The 21766-nt window shown below is 39.6% G+C and overlaps 2 protein-coding genes across 2 annotated transcripts; one reads left to right on the top strand and one right to left on the bottom strand.

Moving 5' to 3' along the window:
• Positions 1-2121: 2121 nt before the first annotated feature.
• On the top strand, positions 2122-16716 carry LOC149287840 (mitochondrial enolase superfamily member 1). Its single transcript, XM_089492461.1, has 16 exons — positions 2122-2205; positions 3085-3193; positions 4208-4323; positions 5290-5376; positions 6041-6067; positions 7669-7741; positions 7833-7871; positions 8444-8526; positions 9025-9059; positions 9400-9487; positions 9585-9719; positions 11241-11282; positions 11610-11739; positions 14928-15027; positions 15780-15861; positions 16609-16716. Exons 1-16 carry the CDS (start codon positions 2122-2124, stop codon positions 16714-16716), a joined length of 1338 nt encoding a protein of 445 aa, XP_089348587.1.
• Positions 16717-17130: 414 nt separating this feature from the next.
• Positions 17131-21766, bottom strand: LOC149287839 (thymidylate synthase-like). The gene is made up of 8 exons (XM_089492435.1): positions 21722-21766; positions 21459-21612; positions 20183-20256; positions 19737-19911; positions 19096-19197; positions 17841-18016; positions 17582-17653; positions 17131-17268 (listed from the first exon to the last, which is right to left on the bottom strand). Exons 1-8 carry the CDS (start codon positions 21764-21766, stop codon positions 17131-17133), a joined length of 936 nt encoding a protein of 311 aa, XP_089348561.1.

The following is a 21766-nucleotide window of genomic DNA, read 5'->3' as shown; positions in this document are numbered from 1 at the left end:
TGTAATTTATAAATTCTATTTAATTTATTTAAGCAGGACAGGCAATAGGCACTAGTGCCAGCCCAGGGCAAGGGCACCCCAGTGCCACTGAGGCACTGGGTGCACTGTCAACTCAACAGCACTTACACTAAAGTTGATGACAAATTAATTTTAAAAAAATTAAATTAATCAAATTATTATTATTAAATATATTAATTAAGTAGCACTGAAGTGAGGATGAAGTACACAGTGAGAAATGGCAGGCTAAGGCTTACCAGTCTCACACAGAACAGAACAATCTCTCTCTGTAACGCTCGGATGCAGCACAGCAGTGTTGCCAAAGCAGTCACAGCGAAAAATGAATGGATCTCTCAGGCAAGCTCTGGTCTTATAAAGGCGCCTTCAGAATTCAAAAAACAGCAGCACAGGCATTGGACGAGACCCTTAGCGTTACGTCACAAGAGTGAGCTGATTGGACAGACGAGGATCAGCTCACTCCTGTTTGAAATTTTGGCGGTTGCGCGGCAAAAACGAAGACGATCACGAAGAATCTTCGATTCTTCGTGATTGTGAGTCTTCGTCTTCGCCTACGGTTTGCCGGCACTGTATTCTGTTCTACGTTCCTTCGGAACGAACAAAAAAACGGCCTCTTCGTGCTCGTTTTCATGTTCGCCCGAAGACGAATGCACAAGTCTAATTATTAATTATTAATCTCAGTTCAATGCTTGTTTAACATAAGCCAATCATTCACCTAGAAAGTCAAAAACCTATAGGGGAGTGGTAATCATGTAGATCCAGAAAACAGGAAGCTGAAAATGCTTCCTCTGATATACACACAAGGGTTTTCTAAAATGTGTATTGTATACAAACTAGGTGGCTGCTGGTAGGGGAAAATGCATGCAGGAGCAGGGTGCTGGAGGCATAGCATAGCCTAGGACACTGGAAACCACACAACTGGACCTATATACTGATCAGCCATAACATTATGACATCCTGCCTAGTATTGTGTAGGTCCTCCTTTTGCTTCCAAAACAGCCCTGTCCCATCAAGGCATGGACTCCACTAGACCTCTGAAGGTGTGCTGTGTTATCTGCACCAAGACGTTAGCAGCAGATCCTTTAAGTCCTGTAAGTTGCGAGGTGGGGCCTCCATAGATGCATCCTGGTGCCATGTGTTCTCAACGTAAGAGACATAAACGCACCCGGCCATCCACATGATGTAAAAGTAAACGTGATTCACCAGACTATGCCACCTTCTTCCTTTGCTCTGTGGTCCAGTTCTTATGCTCACATACCCTATGAAGCCGCTTTCAGAAGTGGACAGGGGTCAGCATGGACACCCTGACTGGTCTGTGGCTATGCTGCCCCATACGCAACAAACTGCAATGCACTGTGCGTTCTGACACCTTTCTATCAGAACCAGCATTAACCTTTTCAGCAATTTGGGCTACAGTAGCTGATCTGTTGAATTTGACCATACAGGCCAGCCTTCATCCCCCACGTGCATCAATGAGCCTTGGCCGACCATGACCCTGTCAACTTTGAGGATGAAAAGTTCACTTGCTGACTAATATCTCCCTCCCACTGACAGGTGACATAATAACAAGATTATCAGCGTTATTCACTTTACCCGTCAGTGGTCATAATGTTATGGCTGATCGGTGTATAAATGCTTTGTGATACATATAAGTATATTGCTGCTTATAACCTAAAATTGCAGTTCCACAGGTTTATTTTTTATACTAAACTGTAAAATACACACTTTGAGAAAGTAACAGTTCAACTTTAATAACATTAAGCTTTATAGTTACCCTTAGACTTAAAGTCTTTAATACAAACAAGCTTTGCAACAACAAAAAAGTTAAGTCATGTGTTAAAAATACAATTGTAAAGTTGCAACAGTGTTCTACAGTTTCATTTAACTTAACATTGCTGAAATCAGGGTTAAGCATGCTACAGTTTTTTGGTTTCTTTTTAAGATAACTGAAAGTAAACCAATCAGCTGCAGGGGGTGGCGCTCTACTGCTAACCTCATCTGCATATGAGGAAGCCAAAACACTAAGTCACAAGGCTGGAACACTAATGCCCAGTAAGCTGTTAACAAGTACAGTTTCTTTTGCTGAGTCTGTCACCAAAAATCGTCATGATTACAGGAAAGATCACTGGCCTCACAGTGACTGATGTCCGATTCCCAACGTCTCTGGGCCACCACGGTTCTGATGCCATGGTAAGGATCCAAACCAACTTCTGCAGAAAAATGTCTGATGTCTTCCTGGCAGGACCTACTGAAGGGATTGCCAGACAAGGCTTGGAGATCCAGAGTTGTCCTCAAGAGCTATAATTGCACCAGGGTTTACTAATAGCAAGAAAGTTAAATTAGGTGCAAAAGGGATGTTCTTTTACAAGCGTAACTATTAAAATTAACCAACGTTGAGACCTTTGGGTTTTACATCCAACTAGGGCAAATTTCAAGGGTATTCTTGGTCAAGCTCAAGTGGGTATATCACTAGTGAAGGCCTACTACACTTCAGCCTTTATATACACTTTAAAGCATATGATAGCTGAGTCTTATATAATAAATGCATTTTGTATTTTTTCAAGCAAATACATAAGGGGATTCCTCTGAATCCTCTATATACATTTGACATGACATGCATATTACAGTACTTACTAAGTACTTTAATATGCTTTCATGTTTGGTGAGACAGTTAAGCCATGGGCAGTCATATAGAACTGAAAATGAAGACCTAGTTTTCTGGACCTGCAGTTGAACTTTCAGTCTGCATCTCCAGGATTTAATTTAGCGGCATGAGCCGGTGATTTTATTATAACTATTAATGTCATTTATTGTTTCTTGTAGCGTTGTCATATTCTGCAGCTCTGTATAGGACATAACAAGTTGTATATAACATAACAATTCGACTTAAAGAAACACAGAGGGTCAAACAAGCTTACAATTTAGTAAAAGAATTAGGGGACCTGGTACATTTCATGGTACATTTTGTTTAATGTAAAGTGCTGTTCAGTTTGAAATATAAAGAACTTTTTTCTAAAGTGAGTTACCCTAAAAATTATATATATATGTATGTATACATTCTCTTCTAAGCACACAGACCCTGACTACTCTGCAGCATATGTTGTGATTGAAACTGATGCCAACGATGGCTTAAAAGGGTACGGACTAACCTTCACCTTGGGAAAAGGCACTGAAATCGGTAGGTTATTGGCATTTTTATAGTATTATTTTTGGACTATTATAGTCTTTTGTAATATAAGAATATTTAGATATCTGACGGCCTGTCAAAAAGAAAGCAAATAGACATTTCAATATTATTGGAAAATATGTATTTTGCCTTCCTGATTACTCTTTTTTATTGTTTATTTTTTCTTTATATGTCCACATTCGTGTGCAGTCAATGTTCCTTATTTCATAATAACTTTATTTTATTGGAAACTCTTTTTTTTTTTCCTTTAAGCCTGCCTGCTTTGATATTTATCAGTAATTGTGGTTCAGAGTTTAGAAAAAAGTACAAAATATTATGCTAGATGGAAAGCAAGGTAGGCATAAGGTATTGTAACAAAACATCTACTGATGTAGATGGACCACTGTGGGAGGAGATGAAGTTAAATTAATACCATTAGAGGACAGATCCTCCACCAGTGAATGGGGATACAAGAGATGGAACATTCGTGGACAGCAGAACCCCAAATGCTTAATTGAGAATTAGTAAGAGCATCAAACCAATGATGTTCACATGTATGCCCAGTTGACCATTATACCTCATTGTGTGTAGAACCCCAGGTTAAAAAACATAAGACCTATAGGAGCAAGATGCAAGTCTCCCTTCCTTCCAAGTACTCACTTCCTAGGTGTCAAGGGGCAAATTCATGAAGGCGAAGAAGAGGTTATGTTGTTCTGTGCAACTAGCATAGTGTCCTTTGTACGTTGTGGTTATGCCATTGGATTTAATGGTTTAATGAGCAATTAGAACACGCAGATGCTAATGGCACAGTATGAAACCAAACAAAATAAAGCCCTTGTCCTTTATAACGGAAACACTGCTCATTATTATTGTAGGCATTTGACGAGCTCATACCCTTAACTGGGAACTTGATAATATTAACAATGAAGATTGGCTAATGAGTGAAAAGAAGGCAGATTTGTCTCTTTTACAGTATCAATGATTATGGTGTATTGTTTTGGTCTAAATTTAACTTTTATTTTTAAGTGGTGTGCGCGGTTAAAGCTCTCTCAAGGCACGTGGTGGGCCATTCTTTGGAAGATATCATTTGTGACTTCAGAGCGTTCTACAGGCAACTAACTAGCGACGGACAACTTAGATGGGTATGGTATACTTAACAACATCACAAGTGTCTTTTCCTTGAAAGCTGGTCTTTTTCTGTTTATTAACAATGTACACATACATTCTATGGATAATGTCAGGTGACGTTTCTTTACACTAAACTACATTATATATCATAAATCATCTACTATAATATTTGGATGTTTAGCTCACAACATTTTTATTACATTATAAATAGTGCTTGTAAGGTAATCTTATTTTCTGAATCATTCCTCTGATGTCATTTTCTTCTGTAATCTGATATTTCTTTATCCATTATGTCAATTACACTTTTATGACGCAGTCTGGAAACCTGTACAAACGATGTGACCGAAGATAATGTAAAAGTTAGGGTAATTCTGTGAATCAGACCTTAAAAAATAGTAAAGATGTTACCAATAACGGATGTCCTCAAACCTGTTACAATTTGTAGACTGCTGGCACTGTTGACTTCTAATATACTGAATATTTATTAATTATTATATACTGCGTGATGTATTGGGCTTCCGACCCCACGTACCTGGAGCCTCTGAAAATATTACTCTTAGATTTTACTTGTAACAGAAACGTAAATTTGTCAAGGGTAGGTGTGCTTAGCTAATTTAATCTTGCTTCTGCAAGGTTGTCAGTCCCACAGATAAAATTTGATCCTTTGCAAAAAGGACTATAATGGTCCTTCAGACCTATCAGTGAAAAGCCTTAGATGAAGTGCTGGTGATGAAGCCTCTTGAAGGTTCATCACTTCTTTGAGGTATTCAGTATTATTAAAATGGATGCGTTCATAGCAACAATGTCTATCTATAAACTGCGAGGCTAAGAAATAAACACCCAGCACAAAATACCAACAGAGGTAACAGAGAAAACCAAGGAAAAAAGTCCAAATACAATCAAATCAATACTAAAGGACAATATTTTGTTTTTGGTGCCAGAGGGCAGATCAAAATGTTTAAATCTTTTTATTTTTATAGATAGGTCCAGAAAAAGGAGCGGTACATCTGGCTACAGCTGCAGTTCTCAATGCTGTGTGGGATTTATGGGCAAAAAAGGAAAAGAAGGTACATTGGCTTTTTTTATGCTTATGTATGAAATGTCACACATTAAGCTTTTTAGAGGCAGTGGTTTGTTAAAGGGAATTTACAGTAAAGGCAGCAAAATGAATGTTAATGTTGGAAAACAACTCTCTCTCTTCTGCATAGGATCTTCTTGGATGTGGCCCCTAGGCTGGGATTTCATTTTACACTGGTGCCATCAACATTTTTCCAAGTTAAAACTCACTGTCAGTTAAAAGTGCTTGACCTAACCACATACCCTTCAGTAACCAATTTGCCATAACGGACAACCCATCCTACCTGGAGGGTTATGGTTATAGAAGTTATAGGGATGTTTTAATTTCAAACCTGTTTAGCACAATGTGTACTTTAATAGGTTTCCTCCATACTCTTCTGTTGGACCAGTTTCTCCTCATTTTGATTAAGAAATCCAACAAGATGATGGAGGAAAGAAAACCAACCTAAAAAGAGAATTACATAAGAAACAATTCATAGCCATCTTTGGTGCTTGCCTTACACATTTGATTATTGTTAATGTGGGTCCCATGTGTTACCGTGCTTTAATATCTTTTATGTTAGTACTACATTTCCATTATATGTGAAACGTGTTTTGTATCATGATTTAGTGTATATATCCAATGGATATAAAAGGTTTCTTTCTTATTTTCAGCCTCTATGGAAGCTGTTAGTTGACATGGTAAGACAGTGTTTCTCTTTCTTTTCACATTTAGCCATGATGTCACGAACCTCCAATTAATTTCTGTTTTCCTTATGATACAACTGCTCAAGGCTCAGCTGCCACATATATTACATAGTATATAAATTTATTAGCTTTAAGTCAAATTTAAATTTTTCTCATTTATATGTTATGTGTACATAACCACACAGTTATTGTGAATGCCGTATGGTAGACAAGATCTGCTAACGGTCTGGGGTTATTGCTAAGGACCACCTCTGATCTTGTCTATGAGTCAGTGAGAGCTTTGCTATGGTCGCATGCATCCGAGAGTTTTATTTGACAACCGTCATCCAAGAGATTTGCGTGTCTTCTGGTTGCTTTTTGATATGTTATACTGTTCAGCTGTTCATTCAGCTGTTCCTGCCCTAACACTGGCTCTGTTACATAGAATATGATGGCATATCTAGCCTGACCCATCTAGTCTGCTATTGTTTTCCTTATACTGTCTCTCTTTCAGTTGGCAGGTTTGGTTTTATTTAATGTATCATGTGTTTATGTGATACTTTTAACAAGTACAAAGACACTGCTTAATCCCAGCAATCTCCCTTTCCAACTTCAAAATGACTTCTAATTAATAGTTGGTGGTCTAGGATTCTAACCATTATCTGGTGTTTCTAGCTGATCACTATGTAGAACCTTAACTGACCTTATACTTTTGTTGTACATACTCTGCCTGATATGTCACAATCTATTCTAGAGGGAACACTTGGTAATAATGTGATTATGCATGCATATATATATAGTGTTTCTTGTACTCTGAGAAAATCTACAGTATAAACTAGCTGCCGCTGTGACATACAAACACAAAAGAGATATTGGAGCAGTAGAAGCACAGTCATTTTTCAGACAAAAGTGCTAAATGTGATTTTGTGCAAATAATTTTATATAACAAATTACTCCATAGTTACTGCATTCTAACATTTTCCCCCAACATTTCAGATGATGAATAGGGACAGTGTTGTTTGCAAGGCATGGTTGGAGCCCGGCAGAGGCATGTTTAGTAGAGGTGGGTAGGGTTAGAGGTAGGGCCAGGGGTAGGATTATGGATTTACCTTAGTACCGTTGTATGTATTGTATTGAGGCAGAACACCAGGGTATGACTTCTTCAATCTTCAATGTGCCACGGGGAGGGCAGATAGGGGCTGGGATCTTAATTGATTTTACAGCTTGGTGGGATCTTCTGATCTTCCCAATCAGCCCATAATCCCTACTGCCTGCAAAAGTGGGATAGCTGGGCAACTTGGGGGGCATTGCCTGAAAATTGGGACTTCAGAAAATTGAACAGTTGGGAGGTATGTTCACCATCCCAGGGAATTCTGTCGCTTGGACCACAACGTGAAAGCCTGGGTTGTTTTTGTTTAGAGCAGACATTAACATAATGCGCTATTTGTGCTTCATCATTAACAGCAATCTACAGTCATTTCTAGTTTTATAGCCAAACAGCTAACATGGAATCAAGACGGTACATTAGCACAATCTAGAATATTATGTTCCCTTGAGGTGTTTGTTGGAAATTCGTTTTTACAGCTGCATATAATAACTCACATTTTTATCACCAGAATCCAAATCAGTTGCTCTCATGCATAGATTTCAGATATATAACTGATGCGCTGACTGAGGAAGAAGCTCTTGGTGAGTCACGTTCTTCCCAAAGCAAGAAAAAGAAAATAAAATACAGATGTGTTTTCATCAACGGGGTAACTATAGTAACATTATTTTGTAGAAATCCTTCAAAATGGAAAACTGGGACAGAAAGCAAGAGGTAATGTATTGAGGCGTTTTACAATAAAATCTCTGCGGCTTATAAGTATACATAAAATATAAATATTGTAGTCGTGTACAACATTTGTTTCAAAGCAAGTGTATCTTTTTAATGACATCACTCAACCTCTGATCTAGATCAGCAATATAACAATATTTATATATACAAATATTGTAGTCATGTATAACACCTGTTATGACGCAAGTGTATGTCTTTGATGACATCACACATTTCTCTATGTTGTGATGTGAACTGATGATCTAAATCAGTGAAATGCCAACTGATCAACAATATGTTGATAGACGACAGCCTGTAATGATGAGCAGAGATTTAACAGTTACAAAACTAAGATATAGCCCTAAGAATATTCCATTCTCCAGAATTACTATTGCAATGAGGGGTGACAGTAGATTAGCAGGTAGCCATTATTATGTTAAGTATGACACCACATGGTTAAATATATGTTTAAATTAATTGTTTTCCCAAAACCACCAGTTCAAACATTAAAGCAGAATGTTTATTCAAACATTTCTTTAAATGAATGAGAACCAAATTTCTTCTTTGATTTGTAGAAGAGCACATGGAAAAGTTTGGATACCCTGCTTATACCACATCATGTGCCTGGCTAGGCTACTCAGACCAACAGTTACAAAAAGTAAGTGTGCATGTAGTTTAGTTGTAGATTAAAATAATATGAAAACCAAAATACCTAACAAGAGCATAAATTCCCGAATTATGACTGCTACGTGGTTTAAGAATTGACTTGGCAGCAATAAGTAAGCCTTCGTCTTGTATAAAGGTATGTAAAATTTGTTGTTAGCTGCCTACGCATCCCTCTAGCACTTACAAGTTTAAAATATATATAACCATATATTCTCTTTGCTCTTTGGGGTTGGTCCTGGATAATTCATATGGAAGTCAGAGTGTAACTCCAATGAACCCCTTAGACGTCACCAGTCTGCGCTGTAGAACACTCTTTGACATAAGTTTCCACCTGATCAAATTGGCTTTAAAGAAAATCTTCTTTCCTAGTATCTTCTAGAACATGCCTTTTCTCCTGCCAGGCAAAAGGAATTTATTATTATTTATAGCCAATACCAAATAAAAAGAGGCATCCCTTTTAATTGTATTATTGCTTATTATTTTATTCTAGTTATGCAGTAACGCACTGAAGGATGGCTGGACAAGGTGAGACTGGATGGCTGGACATTTAATAAGCAGTCTCAGTAGGTGCGGCTACACCGGAATGTCCCTTTAAGGATCTCTAGCTCTTCTGAAAAGCATATTCTTCCATTATATCATGTAGTCAATATCGCTTGACCCCAGCCTATTGCGCCGAATGATATACAGTATAGCCCATAGCATAGCATTTCAAAAGTTTTAAAAGCTTCCAGATCTTAAGTGAAAATATTCACATCATTCTAGTATCGCAAATGCCAGGTCAGAAGTCACTTATCATCTTTGTAATTTAGAAGGGCATTTCTGCTGCTTCTAACACATGCCGTGTTTTGCAAACTGATCAATGCAGGTTTAAAGTAAAAGTTGGGGCAGATTTAGAAGATGACAAGCGGAGATGCAAACTTATCAGAAGCATGATTGGGCCTGACAACCAAATGGTAATATGTGCACATATCTTAAAGTAACATGTACCGGTTGCCAAGATATATATTTAAAAAGGAAGGTCAGGTTTAATGAGTGGGGGGGTTTTTTTAGATGCTTGATGCAAACCAGAGGTGGGATGTACATGAAGCCATCCACTGGGTATCAGAATTAGCTGTGTACAAACCTGTATGGATCGAGGAACCTACATCACCAGATGACATCCTTGGCCATGCAACTATTTCGAAGGTAGCTCATGATGGCATCAGACTCAATTCTTCGATTTTTATTTGAATAATTGACTTGTGTATTGAGTTGGTTCTTCTGTGTCATTAAAAACCATCCATTGCCGTTTAGGTTGTGAGGCGAGAGATTCTGATAATCTCTCGCCACTGTTGGCCACTTATGTGGCCAAAAACCTGAATTGATAGCTGCACAAAAATACAAGTGCATCCTGTGATATAATACAACTCACACTTGGAATCTACAAAGTTCAAGAATGAGACTATTCAGGCTGGTGGCCATTGTGATAGTGTTAGTTATTCCAAACTCTGTTAGTCAACACTTGTGTCACATGGACCCGCATGCAAAGGCAACCAATAAAGAAATGTTTCATCTTAGCACTGGCTACATAAAAGCTGGGCAGGAGGGTAGGACCATTTGGTTCCTTGTGTGTGCACAGTAAGATCTCAAAAATGCATCCCTGGGTTTTATCAGCCTCATTAGACATCCTTGGCTTATAAAACTCAAGGAACCCAATAGCACAGAGAAGGCAAGAAAAAAAAAACAATTCACCAGGGTGCAGAAACTGATCCGACACACAACTCATTTATATCTCTGTGTGTGACATGCACGAATAGGGACATTTCATATTAATGTCTATGTATTTAGAATGCAGTTAGTCCCCCTTTTGGTGGTACGCAAAAGCAAGGTCCATAAAGACATGGCTGACCTACATTACAGTATACAGTGGGTTTTTTCTTTAGGGGACTTCCCCTGTATTCTATAGTGTTGGCATTCTAAAATAATGATGTGAGGTAGTGCTTTAATGCTCCCTCTATAAATACACGAGCACGTTTTTACCACCCGGAGGCAGACTGGCATGTATTTCTTGATAAAAAGTTATTATACATGGTGAGCAGAATATTCTTTTTAATGAGATTGCTTTATTATACAGGGTATCTTTAATAAAGCTAAATGCTTTGCAAATCTATTTTCCTGTTCTTCTGAAATGCAGACACTGCATAACCATAGCCTAGTGAACTACCCCCACTGTCTTTGGCCTGGGTAAATTTCCTTCCTTTGCCATTATTTACCAGATCAAGTGAGTCCTGGTTAGAGCTTTCTTAACCCTTCTAGCAACAGCAGACTCATGCTGTGAAGCCACAGGAACTTGTGCTACTATGTTAATAATTAACCCATCATACAATTCATGCTATCTGGTAACGACTGGTATGAATTGTTTATAAAATTGGGCATTCTGCTATAGGGGCTTAGACAAGGCTGTGTGGGGAATAGAAGGCGTACATAATGCATGGTTGGACTGTTTTGTTATTTATTCAGGGTACTAAACAGATGAGCAATCTCAATACCTTGCTGTGTTTATTCTCATGGTAACCTTTCAGAATGTTTGTGTTGTAATTAAGATTTTCTCTACTTGTCTCTGCATTTAATGTATATACCCCTCTGTGTGCATTGGCAGCATATTACATTGTCACCCATGGCCCACACTACATAACATTTTAACATATGTGATTGTGATTTATTTAGGCATTATCACCATTGGGAATTGGTGTCGCCACAGGAGAGCAGGTGAGCCTTCATGGAACATTGATGTTTTCTAAAATAGATTTAGAACATAACAACATACTGCCTTAAGTACCCCTCCAGAAGGAGGGCTTTCATTGCTTTGAATCCTGGGGAAATTTTGTGGGATTAATGCCATACTCCCGTATCTTCCTACAGGGCAGGTTATTTCATCACTGTCCGTTCTTAAATTAATTTCATAAAGAATGTTAATTCTTTATTTTATTGTGTTTAATTTTGTCCTGCATCAGTCATTGATGTAGTGATAATGTATTATTCTGATGTGGATTGATGTTTTTCTAATATGAATCCATTTTTTCTTCTTTTGTATAGTGCCACAACAGAGTAATGTTTAAACAGTTCCTCCAGGCGAAAGCCCTACAATATCTTCAGATTGACAGTTGCAGGCTGGGAAGCGTGAATGAAAACCTGTCTGTACTACTAATGGCAAAGAAATGTAATAGTAAGATTACATTCCTATCCTTTGATTATGAAACTATTAGAAAATAAACTCATTTTAAATGGGTCAATAAACTGGACCTTAAGTATCCCATAAACCCAAGTATGAAACTGTATATATGTGTATATATATATATACACACAGTATGATACAACTTAACTTCACGTAAAAACCTTTGTGTTAATCTAAAGTCTAGTGTTTTATCAGATTCCAGGTTTACAGTATGTTATTTTGCACTGCATTTTTGAGAGCGCCAGCAGAGCCTGTAAAGAGCTATTACAATATAGGAAGAAAGACAATTAAATGTGACATTGAAACTGGCAATATACAATTTATAAAGAACATAAACATACACACACACATGCTGACCCTGCTCTTGCAAGATTACAATTTGTAGTGCCAAATCCATCCTGGCAGGACCATTTGATATGTTAGGGGAACAGTACTTTTAAATGGCAAACAAGTTATAATCCGGCTACATTGTAAGATACAATAAAACTACCGTATTTGCTCGATTATAAGACAAGGTTTTTTTCAGAGCAAATGCTCTGAAAAATACCCCTCGTCTTATAATCGGGGTCGTCTTATAATCAGACCTCAAATAGGTCTGACTATGAGAAGACTAAGATCCAGATCCCCCGCAGCTGCAGGGGACCTGGATGCTCCTGTGTCCCCCGCCCCACTTACCGGTACTTCTGAGTCCCCGGTGTGTAGCTGGGGCAGCGTGTAGATGTCTACACGATTCGCGTAGACAACTTCCGCTGCAGCAGGATGGAGGTGTGGCTAGCAGCGGGGGTTGTCTGCGTACTGGTGCAGGAACTCTAATCTCTGACAGCCGGGGAAGGTCTGCGCGATGGACGCAGACCACCCCCGCTGCTAGCCACGCCTCCTTCCGGCTGCAGCGTAAGTGCGTGGGATCTACACACTGCCCCGGCTACATGACAGGGAAGTCAGAAGCACCGGTAAGTTTGGGGGGGGGGCGGGGGAGTGTTAAATGGGGGGCATAAGGCATTTCTGGAGGCAGAGTGCTCTGTGAAATGCCTTTTAACCCCCTTAATGCCACTCTGCCTCCTGAATGCCTTAAACCTCCCTATATGCCACTCTTCCCCATAATATGCCTTTTAACCCTCTAAATGCCTGAGTGGCATATAGGGGTATAAGGCATTTCTGGAGGCAGAATGGCACATAGGTGGTCAAAAGGCATATCATGGGGCACAGTGGCATTTAGAGGGTTAAAAGGCATATCATGGGGCACAGTGGCATATAGGGGGTATAAGGCATTTCTGGGGCAGATGTGCATAACTGGGGGGCAGGTTGGAAAATAGAAGGAAATAAAAGCAAAATATTTTTCTCAATCATAGCTTTTATTAAAAAAAAAAAATAGTTTAGATGAATTAACATTTACTGGTAAAACTTTTTTCCTATAGGGTCGTCTTATATTCAGGCTTTCTTTTTTTTCCTAAATTAATATTCAGATTTTGGGGGGTCGTCCTATAATCAAGCAAATACGGTAATATATATATATATATATATATATAGATAGATAGATAGATAGATTAGAAGTAGTGCAAACCTTAACACTTACAACTAGGGCTGCAACTAACGATTATTTTAATAATCGATTAGTTGGCCGATTATTTTTTCGATTAATCGATTAATCGGATAAAAAAAAACAATATGCAAATTTTTTGTTTATTTAAAATAATTTAATGAACTGGATGTTAAAAAACAACTTAAAATTTACATTAACATTCTTATTTTGTTATGATGTAATAAAAAAACAATATTTTCAAAGTACAAAAACCCAAACACAATATTTATGAAACAAAATAACCCCAAACATTCTGAAAAGAGGTGGACTATTACTGTTCAAGAAACTTTGCACCCGGCACTTTGCACCCGGCACTTTGCACCCAGCCCTGGCACTTTGCACCCAGCACTTTGCCCCACCCCTGGCACTTTGCACCCGGCACTTTGCCCCAGCCCTGGCACTTTGCACCCAGAACTTTGCACCCAGCACTTTGCACCCAGCCCTGGCACTTTGCACCCGGCACTTTGCACCCAGCCCTGGCACTTTGCACCCAGCACTTTGCACCCAGAACTTTGCACCCAGCCCTGGCACTTTGCACCCAGCACTTTGCACCCAGCCCTGGCACTTTGCACCCAGCCCTGGCACTTTGCACTGTGCCCCTGCACCCAGTCTCCAACTCTGCCCTGCACCCAGCCCTGCCCCCACATTCTGCCCTGCCCCCACACTCACACCCTGCACCCACTCTGCTCTGCACCCACACTCTGCCCTGCACCCAGTCTCCAACTCTGCCCTGCACCCCCACCCCCACTCTGCCCTGCACCCAGTCTCCTGCCCTGCCCCCACACTCACACCCTGCCCTGCATCCCCACCCCCACCCTGCCCTGCACTCAGTCTCCTACCCTGGCCTGCCCCACCCCCACTCTGCCCTGCATCCCCTGAAACCCCACCCCCACCCCCGCGAATCGCTCTGTGCGAATGGAGCCACTCGCACAGAGCGGTTCGCTCTGTGCGAATGGAGCCACTCGCACAGAGCGAACCGCTCTGTGCGAATGGAGCCACTCGCACAGAGCGAACCGCTCTGTGCGAACGGAGCCACTCGCACAGAGCGAATCGCTCTGTGCGAACGGAGCCACTCGCACAGAGCGAACCGCAACTAAAAGAAGGCGCGTGTAGCGGAAGCGGGGAACGCTCGCGGAGGTAAGTAAAAGGAGCCGAGTGCTCCAACAACTAATCGATCACTCGATTAATCGATAACGGAAATCGTCGACAACGATTTCCGTTATCGATTATTATCGATTTTATCGATTCGTTGTTTCAGCCCTACTTACAACCCATTGCTATATTAGAAACCCTTCCCAGATTAGTTAATTGTGTATCACATTGCCTCCTACATCTTTTTGCTGAGAACACTTAGGTTTTTGTCATAGCATAGCTTTTTTTTTAAGGTTTCAGTTGCTTATGTGATTCAACCTTGAAAGGACAGTTAGTGGACAGAAACGCTAAGATTTTCTTTTCTAGCCATAGAAGAGAAATTAACGCTTTTTTGTTAGTGGAACAGCACTCCTATGTCTGTTTTGTGGAAGGTTAAGTAATTATACTTTAATAAATCACCTACTGCTGCTTTTCATTAATAGAAATGTCCTTTTTTGTTTGCATTCAGTTCCTGTTTGCCCTCATGCTGGTGGTGTTGGACTTTGTGAACTGGTACAACATTTGATAATATTTGATTATATTTCGGTTTCAGGAAGCCTGGAAAACAGGTTAGTGGATTTGCAAACATAGCATGTAATGTGATGTCAGCATGTTGTTACATAAAATATAGAACTTTAAATCTTCCAGATCCTGGCAACTCATCGTAATGCTTGTATTTTACATTTTTTTTTAAATCTGACAGCAGCCCCCATCCATGCCTTGAAGCTTGATGAGGTTTTTTTCTACCATGCTTACATGCCTTTGTGGCATAGTTAGTTCAGCACACACATGCAGTAGATCGACAATGCTGTCATCCAAGAGAAGAGTAGTTATCCAAAAACTACAATATGAAAGAATGGTGAACTGTGATGCAAACACGATTTGCTTCACAGATCTCATTCTTTTTTATGTAGTCCATAAAGCAATTTTTACTTACCTCTTAAATGCAATGATTCCACAAAAAAAATGGTTTGTGGTTGTCTGACCATTACTACATCCTTTGTACTCTAGAGATAAAACAGAAATGCATCCCTTTTGTCTCATTTACTTATCGCCTTTACTATTCCATTTTAAGTCAATCCTTGTGGTCTCATATCAAAAACCTTGTAAACCTGCCCAATTGATGGAGTTTGTTTTGGATAGCCTTCCCATACCAACATTTCCAAGGTACTGTAGATTGCATATTTAAATAAATATGAACAAATATTTTTCCTGTTGCTTGAAAAACATGGAAGATGCGGTTTGATAATAGCTGAATGATCTCATGTTACACAGCTTAAGTCTCTTTCAACCCGTTCATATGAACTGTTTTTGCTTCCAGGATGTGCGAATATGTGGATCACCTGCATGAGCATTTCAAATATCCAGTAGTAATCCACCAAGCTGCTTACATGCCACCAAAGGTAATTCAAATTGCTTTAAGAAATCCCACATAACTGAACACATGTGCCTTGCCTAAAGTTGTGATTGAAATACTTTGTTGCTCTTTGGGCTTGTCCTGGGGAGATCAAAACACTTAACCCACTACCATTTTACATTTCCGTATGTATAGTTCAGTGCTAACTCACAAGCGTAGTATAGAGATATCATGATGCAAAGTATTCTATTGATACTATAGAAGTATCCAAATACTTTTCAGAAAGATAGTGACATCAATATGTTTTATTACTCCTCCATTTCTCCTTCAGCCGCAGATGACCTCCTCTTTACCACAGAATCCTTTTATGCAGGTCAGGAGAAAACTATAAATTTCCATATAATATAAATATTGGTTGCGGTGGCAGGCACACCCCTACCTGCCGCTATACGGGAAATCATGCTGGCCATGGACTCTTCCCATTGCTGGCTTCTTGCCGACAGATTGTGTGTAATGGCACTCAGTACACTGTTAGATAAGGAAAGCGCGATCACACGATCAACAAGCAAAGCTGCAATTTGTGCAATTTACACACAATCAGTTGGCAGGAAGCCTGTGAGTCTGCTCTCCAAATGGGTTTTGCCAGCAACAGGAACAAGTACGTTTTGTAAAGGAAATCTTAACGCAACTTTTGAGGATGCACCTGTATGTTGATAGGGTAAGGAAAAGTTTAATATAGACGTCTAAGGTTTTACATGCCAAATTAATATTAATATTTGTAATTTGCTTTAAGGATCCTGGTTACTCAACAGAAATCAAAGAAGAGTCTGTGATACAATATCAGTTCCCAGATGGTGATGTTTGGCAGAAGCTAATTCAGGATAATAGGGTGAAGGTTTGAGTCGTGGGGAACAGACACTGGAATATCTGGAGGGTGACATTTGTATTGCTATGTCTAGAGAGGCGTACATGTTGAATAACCTTAAATTGATTATTAGATTAATGGATTGTATAAAGAAGAAAAGCCGGCGTGATGCATACAGTTGCACTATGGTATATCTCCCTTAGAAACGTTAGTTTTTTTCTCAACACATTTTATTTAGGCAATAATTTAATACAAATTTCTAAAAAAGAGACATTAAGAAAACTAATGCTTTCATTATTCTAAAAGCAAGAGTACATATTTTCTCAAATACATAAAACGTCATAGCATATTTTTACATACATACACAAAACGTGCAATGCCTGAAGTATTTCGGCAGATTCATTTGAATTTACAAACCGCAATTATCAGGTCGTGGTAGAACAGATGTACTCATACAGCCATTTCCATTTTTATGGTGGGGTGAGGGTCATACCCTTCAATCTGAAAGTCTTCTGCTGTGAAGTCATCTAAATTTTCAACTTTGCGAAGGATTTTTAGTTTCGGGAAAGGTTTTGGTTTTCTTTGGAGCTAAAATACAAGACGGTATATTTTTCAAAGTTGAACAGCTTTATTGTAATGACCTGCAGATTATTATTATTTTTTAAATATATAGTTGACATGGTAAGTCTTACTCCAACAGAACTGATTGCAAAGAAATGTTTAAATATGCCAAGGGAAAATATCTACATACAACGGAAAAAACCAAAACACAGTTCTGAGCTTGCACATTAAGTTTGCAACAATCCTGGACACTTCTGCGCAAATACCACAGTTGTTTTTCTGATGTGTCACAAAATAAACATAAAACAATGCATGCAATATGATGCCTAGAAGTACTTACTTGAATTTTTAAAGGTTCTATGTGATTTAGGTAAATATGAGCATCACCCAAAGTGTGTATGAAGTCACCAGGCTGAACAAATAAAAAGAACCATGAAATTAGTGATAAAGGCAGAGTTCAGCATTTCTTTAAACGTTTTTTTTTTGTGTGTGAGAATTCAGTACCTGGCTGAATTTTATCTAAACACGCTTGTCTAGCCTGTAATCTACAATTATACACAGTGTCCAATTTAGCAAGAAAAAAAAAAAATCTATCATACCTTAAGTCCAGTAACATGTGCTATCATGTATGTTAGCAAGGCATAGCTGGCAATGTTGAATGGCACTCCCAGGCCCATGTCTCCCGATCGCTGGTACAGCTGACACGACAACTCATTGTTTACCACATAGAACTGGCAAAGCGCATGACATGGTGGCAAAGCCATAAGCGGGATGTCTACACGAGAGGAAAGCAAAAGAAACTTTACTGAACTTAAGCATGATGCTCCATGCAGGAGGAGAAAAAATCCATTCATGTTAAAACAATACAAAAATGGAAAGAAAGAAAATCTGCAAGAGGGTTTCACAGCATTCGGCACGAGGTGGAACCTTGCCTTAAAATGGGTAAAGGATTTGGTCACAAACAGCAACAAATTTTGTATGGATACAAGGAATGTTCTAGGCCCTACCCAGGCAGCCATTGTGATAAGTCCCCACGAGCTGAGTTTACATGGGGGATGCATAACGCACAAACATAGTACAGCTTTACGATACACTTTAAAAGTGTAACATCCACCACATTTAATCAGTTTGTTATTGCTTGAGGAATATGAGAGCAACATTTGTTGTTAAATAGTAAACAATGTATGTCTGTTTCATGCAATTATACAATGACCCATGGTCTTAAGTAGGAGCATGGCACACACCTGGGTACATAAAAGGGGAACTCTCACAACTTCTTTAAGTACCTCACAATTAAAAGGTGCTGCTCTAAATAAGGGACCTCTTAAAATATCTCGAGATAAGTTATGCATCATCTAGTGAGGTAAAAGAAAGCTCTCATTTTGTTTTTCTCTGTACAATTGTGTTTAAAAGTTGAAATACTACAGTTGCCTAGCAACAGAGTCCTGCCATTCTTTCAAAGCCCTCCCATGTGTATTACACTGCGGCAGTCCGAACACCAGTAGCCAACGGCCATTTCATGCTCCTGCATATAAACAGCACAGCTTTACAGATCCTCATTTACACGGTGATGACCAGTAGGCGCGATTGAGTAAGGTGTTCTGTCTGATGAGAGTTGTCGGAAGAGATTAAAGTTTAACGCCCCTCCGGTTATGTTAGAGAAAGACAGACAGGATTCAGAGGCCCCGCTGAACAACAAGAAAATACACAAAATCCCTCCTAGCATTCTTGTATCAATTGCAGCGTTAAACCTACCTTAAGGTCTGTCGTGGGAATACAACAGTGCATTCTATTAAAAAGGATCTTCACGGTGTAATCGATTATATACATTAGAGATGTTTTCCTGTACTGTACCTTTGGGATTCCAGCTACACATAATAATTCTTCTGTCATCGGGATTGTTTTTGATTGTATCAACGACTTGCTGTAACTGGTCCACTCCTTGTCCACTATAATCTGTGTAAAGCAGCAAAACAAAGTAATCCCAGTACAATTAGGCACAATTCTAGATGGTTATCTGGGTAAGGGAAATTATTCCTCTTTTGAAGGCGTTATTAAATCAGCTGTCTGTTAGTACAGGAATAAACCTAACACCACAACGTTTGTTGTATACAAGTCTATGTGAGAGCATAGATGCAAACACTTTTCCCTCATAGATTATACTCCAAATGCTATAGCTACAATAAATAGGAATGGGAGATTGTTGTTGGAAAAGTGACTAAATGCCAAAGTTGCTCATCACGTAAAACCTCAGTCGAATTTATATCCAGTTTAAGAGTAAGCTCTTATCTTTTTGACGTTATTTATGACAAATAAGTCTTTACGAATAGCCCTTTTAATCTTTTAATCAGCTCAACGAGTGTGCAGTAAATTTTTACAGATATATTTCTGCCAGTTGGATCTGCCGTTGCATCCACTGTCTGGTGCCATCTTGGATGTGGCAGCCTCTTTGGTCGAGCTCTTGAAGTTTATAGTGCCCTTGGTTTATCGCTTACCAGTATGAACATCTTTATATTCCGCACCAAAGTGCCTCCACTGAAAGCCATATACAGGTCCAAGATCACCTTCTTCTCTGGATGCAAATCCTAGTTTATCCAGAAATTGCCGGGAGCCATTCGCATCCCAGATCTTTACACCCTTGGCAGAAAGCTCCTTTGCATTCGTTGAGCCCTGAATCCAAGGAGGAAAAAAAATTATGAACTGCATCTAAGGACGTTAGACACAGGCATTAAATAACAAAAAAATGTTATACAGCTTTAAGATCGTATGGTCTTACGGCTCAGCCAAATACTCTACCTCAAGAGCTTTACAATAATGGGGAATATCGCAAAACATCTCATGTTTACTGGCATTAAAAAAGTACTAATGTGTCCACCGAGCCAGTGCTGCAGGTTGTAAGTATGCCATATCTATCATATATGCAATCTTATAATATCAATACCTTAATAAACCACAAAAGTTCTTCCAACACGCCTTTCCAAAACACACGCTTTGTTGTCAGCAATGGGAACTGGTCTAAAGGAACAAGTAGAGGAAAGTGAATTAGTTTTCGATAATTTACCATATTACTGAATATAAAATCCCAATGGGTGATCAGACAACTTTTTCTCACTCCGCTTTGACTAACAAAATGTCAAAAAGGGATGAAAGTTTTTAATGGAAGAAGCAGAAGCAAGGCAAATCTTGACTATAGTACCAAGGACAACTACTGTAACATGCCCTATCACACCTTTTAAAAGTCCCTCTTTAAACCATGCTACACAATGACTTAGCATTCGCTAGGTTTTACAGGAATCTGCTTGCGTAGTCTTGTGTTTCTGTCGCAGAGCAGAAAAGAAAATGTAAGGCTCACAGTGACCGTGGCAGGAGCAGAGATATCCTGAACTGGTAGGATCTTCGTGGTTTAGATTTATTTACTTTACTATATGTTATAAAAGCTCAACACCAGCAAGTCTGTGCTAGCTTGATTAGCCCGGTATAATGTATAATTAAATTGGTGAAATGTCACCAGTCTCCTGACCCATTTGAACTCTGCATTATTCTGTGAGCTGAAGCAATTGAAAGCAGAGTGATTTTATTAAACATCAAAGACACAGCAAGGCTCGCACTTCCACTCACTCTCCCTTTAGTGAATGCAACCCAGTGTGTATATATTACGTGGTAATGTCTCTGTATGTTTGTGTACGGTTGCACCATATGTAAGCGGCTTCACATTCGTTCTGATTTGGCTATGTAAATCAGAACATGGAAAAGAGCAGTAGATCAGTTTCCATGACTAACATATTAAAGGATTGTTCTTTAGTCTGGGCGACTGATAGATGAAAAGTGTTCTTTAAGGCAGCTTCATGGGTACAAAAACTTGCACATGACTGCCCTCCAAAAGATAACTAGGGACACAACTGATTGTCCGGTACCTAATCACAGGCTGAATTGTGCAGGTCCCCTATGGAGGAAAAAATAACTGTGGAAAGTAAGTGTAGTTCCCCAACTGGGCTGCCAAGACCACCAATGGAGTGGATGTGAACAGCATGCCAAATTTATATATTGCTGCACATAACCCCATGCCATCAGGGACAAGACTTTATTCATTCTCTCCGGAAAGCTCAGCAGTACATTACACGCTTTGGCACTTGAAGAGTTAAAACGAGCGCTCATCCGATTTCCAGGTTAGCCACGTTACCCAGTATAAGCCCTAGCTGGACCAATCTGTGGCTCACCCCGCAGGCTGTACCGGGCTTGCATGCCGAATACAGACACGGTCCCCGTGCCAGTACGGTCCTCCTTGCGGTGTCCGCGCTCCAGAATGTGTCTGATCTGATCCAGATACTGCACCTCATCATGGGGAGCATCCTGCGCCGCCTGTTCGGGCCCCTAGATGGCAAAGACGGTCCATTAAATAAACTGCATTTATACCGGAGCAAACACCGTAACAACAGAAAGCCCCGGTACACATCCACGCACTAAATGCGGAAATGCTTACTTTCTCCTGCGTGCTGGGAGTGGGGATCTCAAACACTGCCGGCAT

Source organism: Sceloporus occidentalis, unplaced genomic scaffold (genome assembly GCF_023333645.1).
Source record: "Sceloporus occidentalis isolate IW3139 unplaced genomic scaffold, rSceOcc1.0.p SCAF_56, whole genome shotgun sequence".
Lineage (NCBI taxonomy): Eukaryota > Metazoa > Chordata > Lepidosauria > Squamata > Phrynosomatidae > Sceloporus > Sceloporus occidentalis.
This window is presented reverse-complemented; position numbering and strand designations above follow the sequence as displayed.

Bases quoted from the DNA above. Each gene is read 5' to 3' on its own strand.
- LOC149287840 (XM_089492461.1), top strand. From the start codon at position 2,122: ATGATTACAGGAAAGATCACTGGCCTCACAGTGACTGATGTCCGATTC. The intron at 11,283-11,609 runs GTGAGCCTTCAT...TCTTTTGTATAG, and splicing joins GTGTCGCCACAGGAGAGCAG to TGCCACAACAGAGTAATGTT. The intron at 15,028-15,779 runs GTTAGTGGATTT...TTTTGCTTCCAG, and splicing joins TCAGGAAGCCTGGAAAACAG to GATGTGCGAATATGTGGATC.
- LOC149287839 (XM_089492435.1), bottom strand. From the start codon at position 21,766: ATGCCGGCAGTGTTTGAGATCCCCACTCCCAGCACGCAGGAGAAA. The intron at 21,613-21,721 runs GTAAGCATTTCC...TTTGCCATCTAG, and splicing joins CTCCCAGCACGCAGGAGAAA to GGGCCCGAACAGGCGGCGCA. The intron at 20,257-21,458 runs GTGAGCCACAGA...TTGTTCCTTTAG, and splicing joins AGCCCGGTACAGCCTGCGGG to ACCAGTTCCCATTGCTGACA.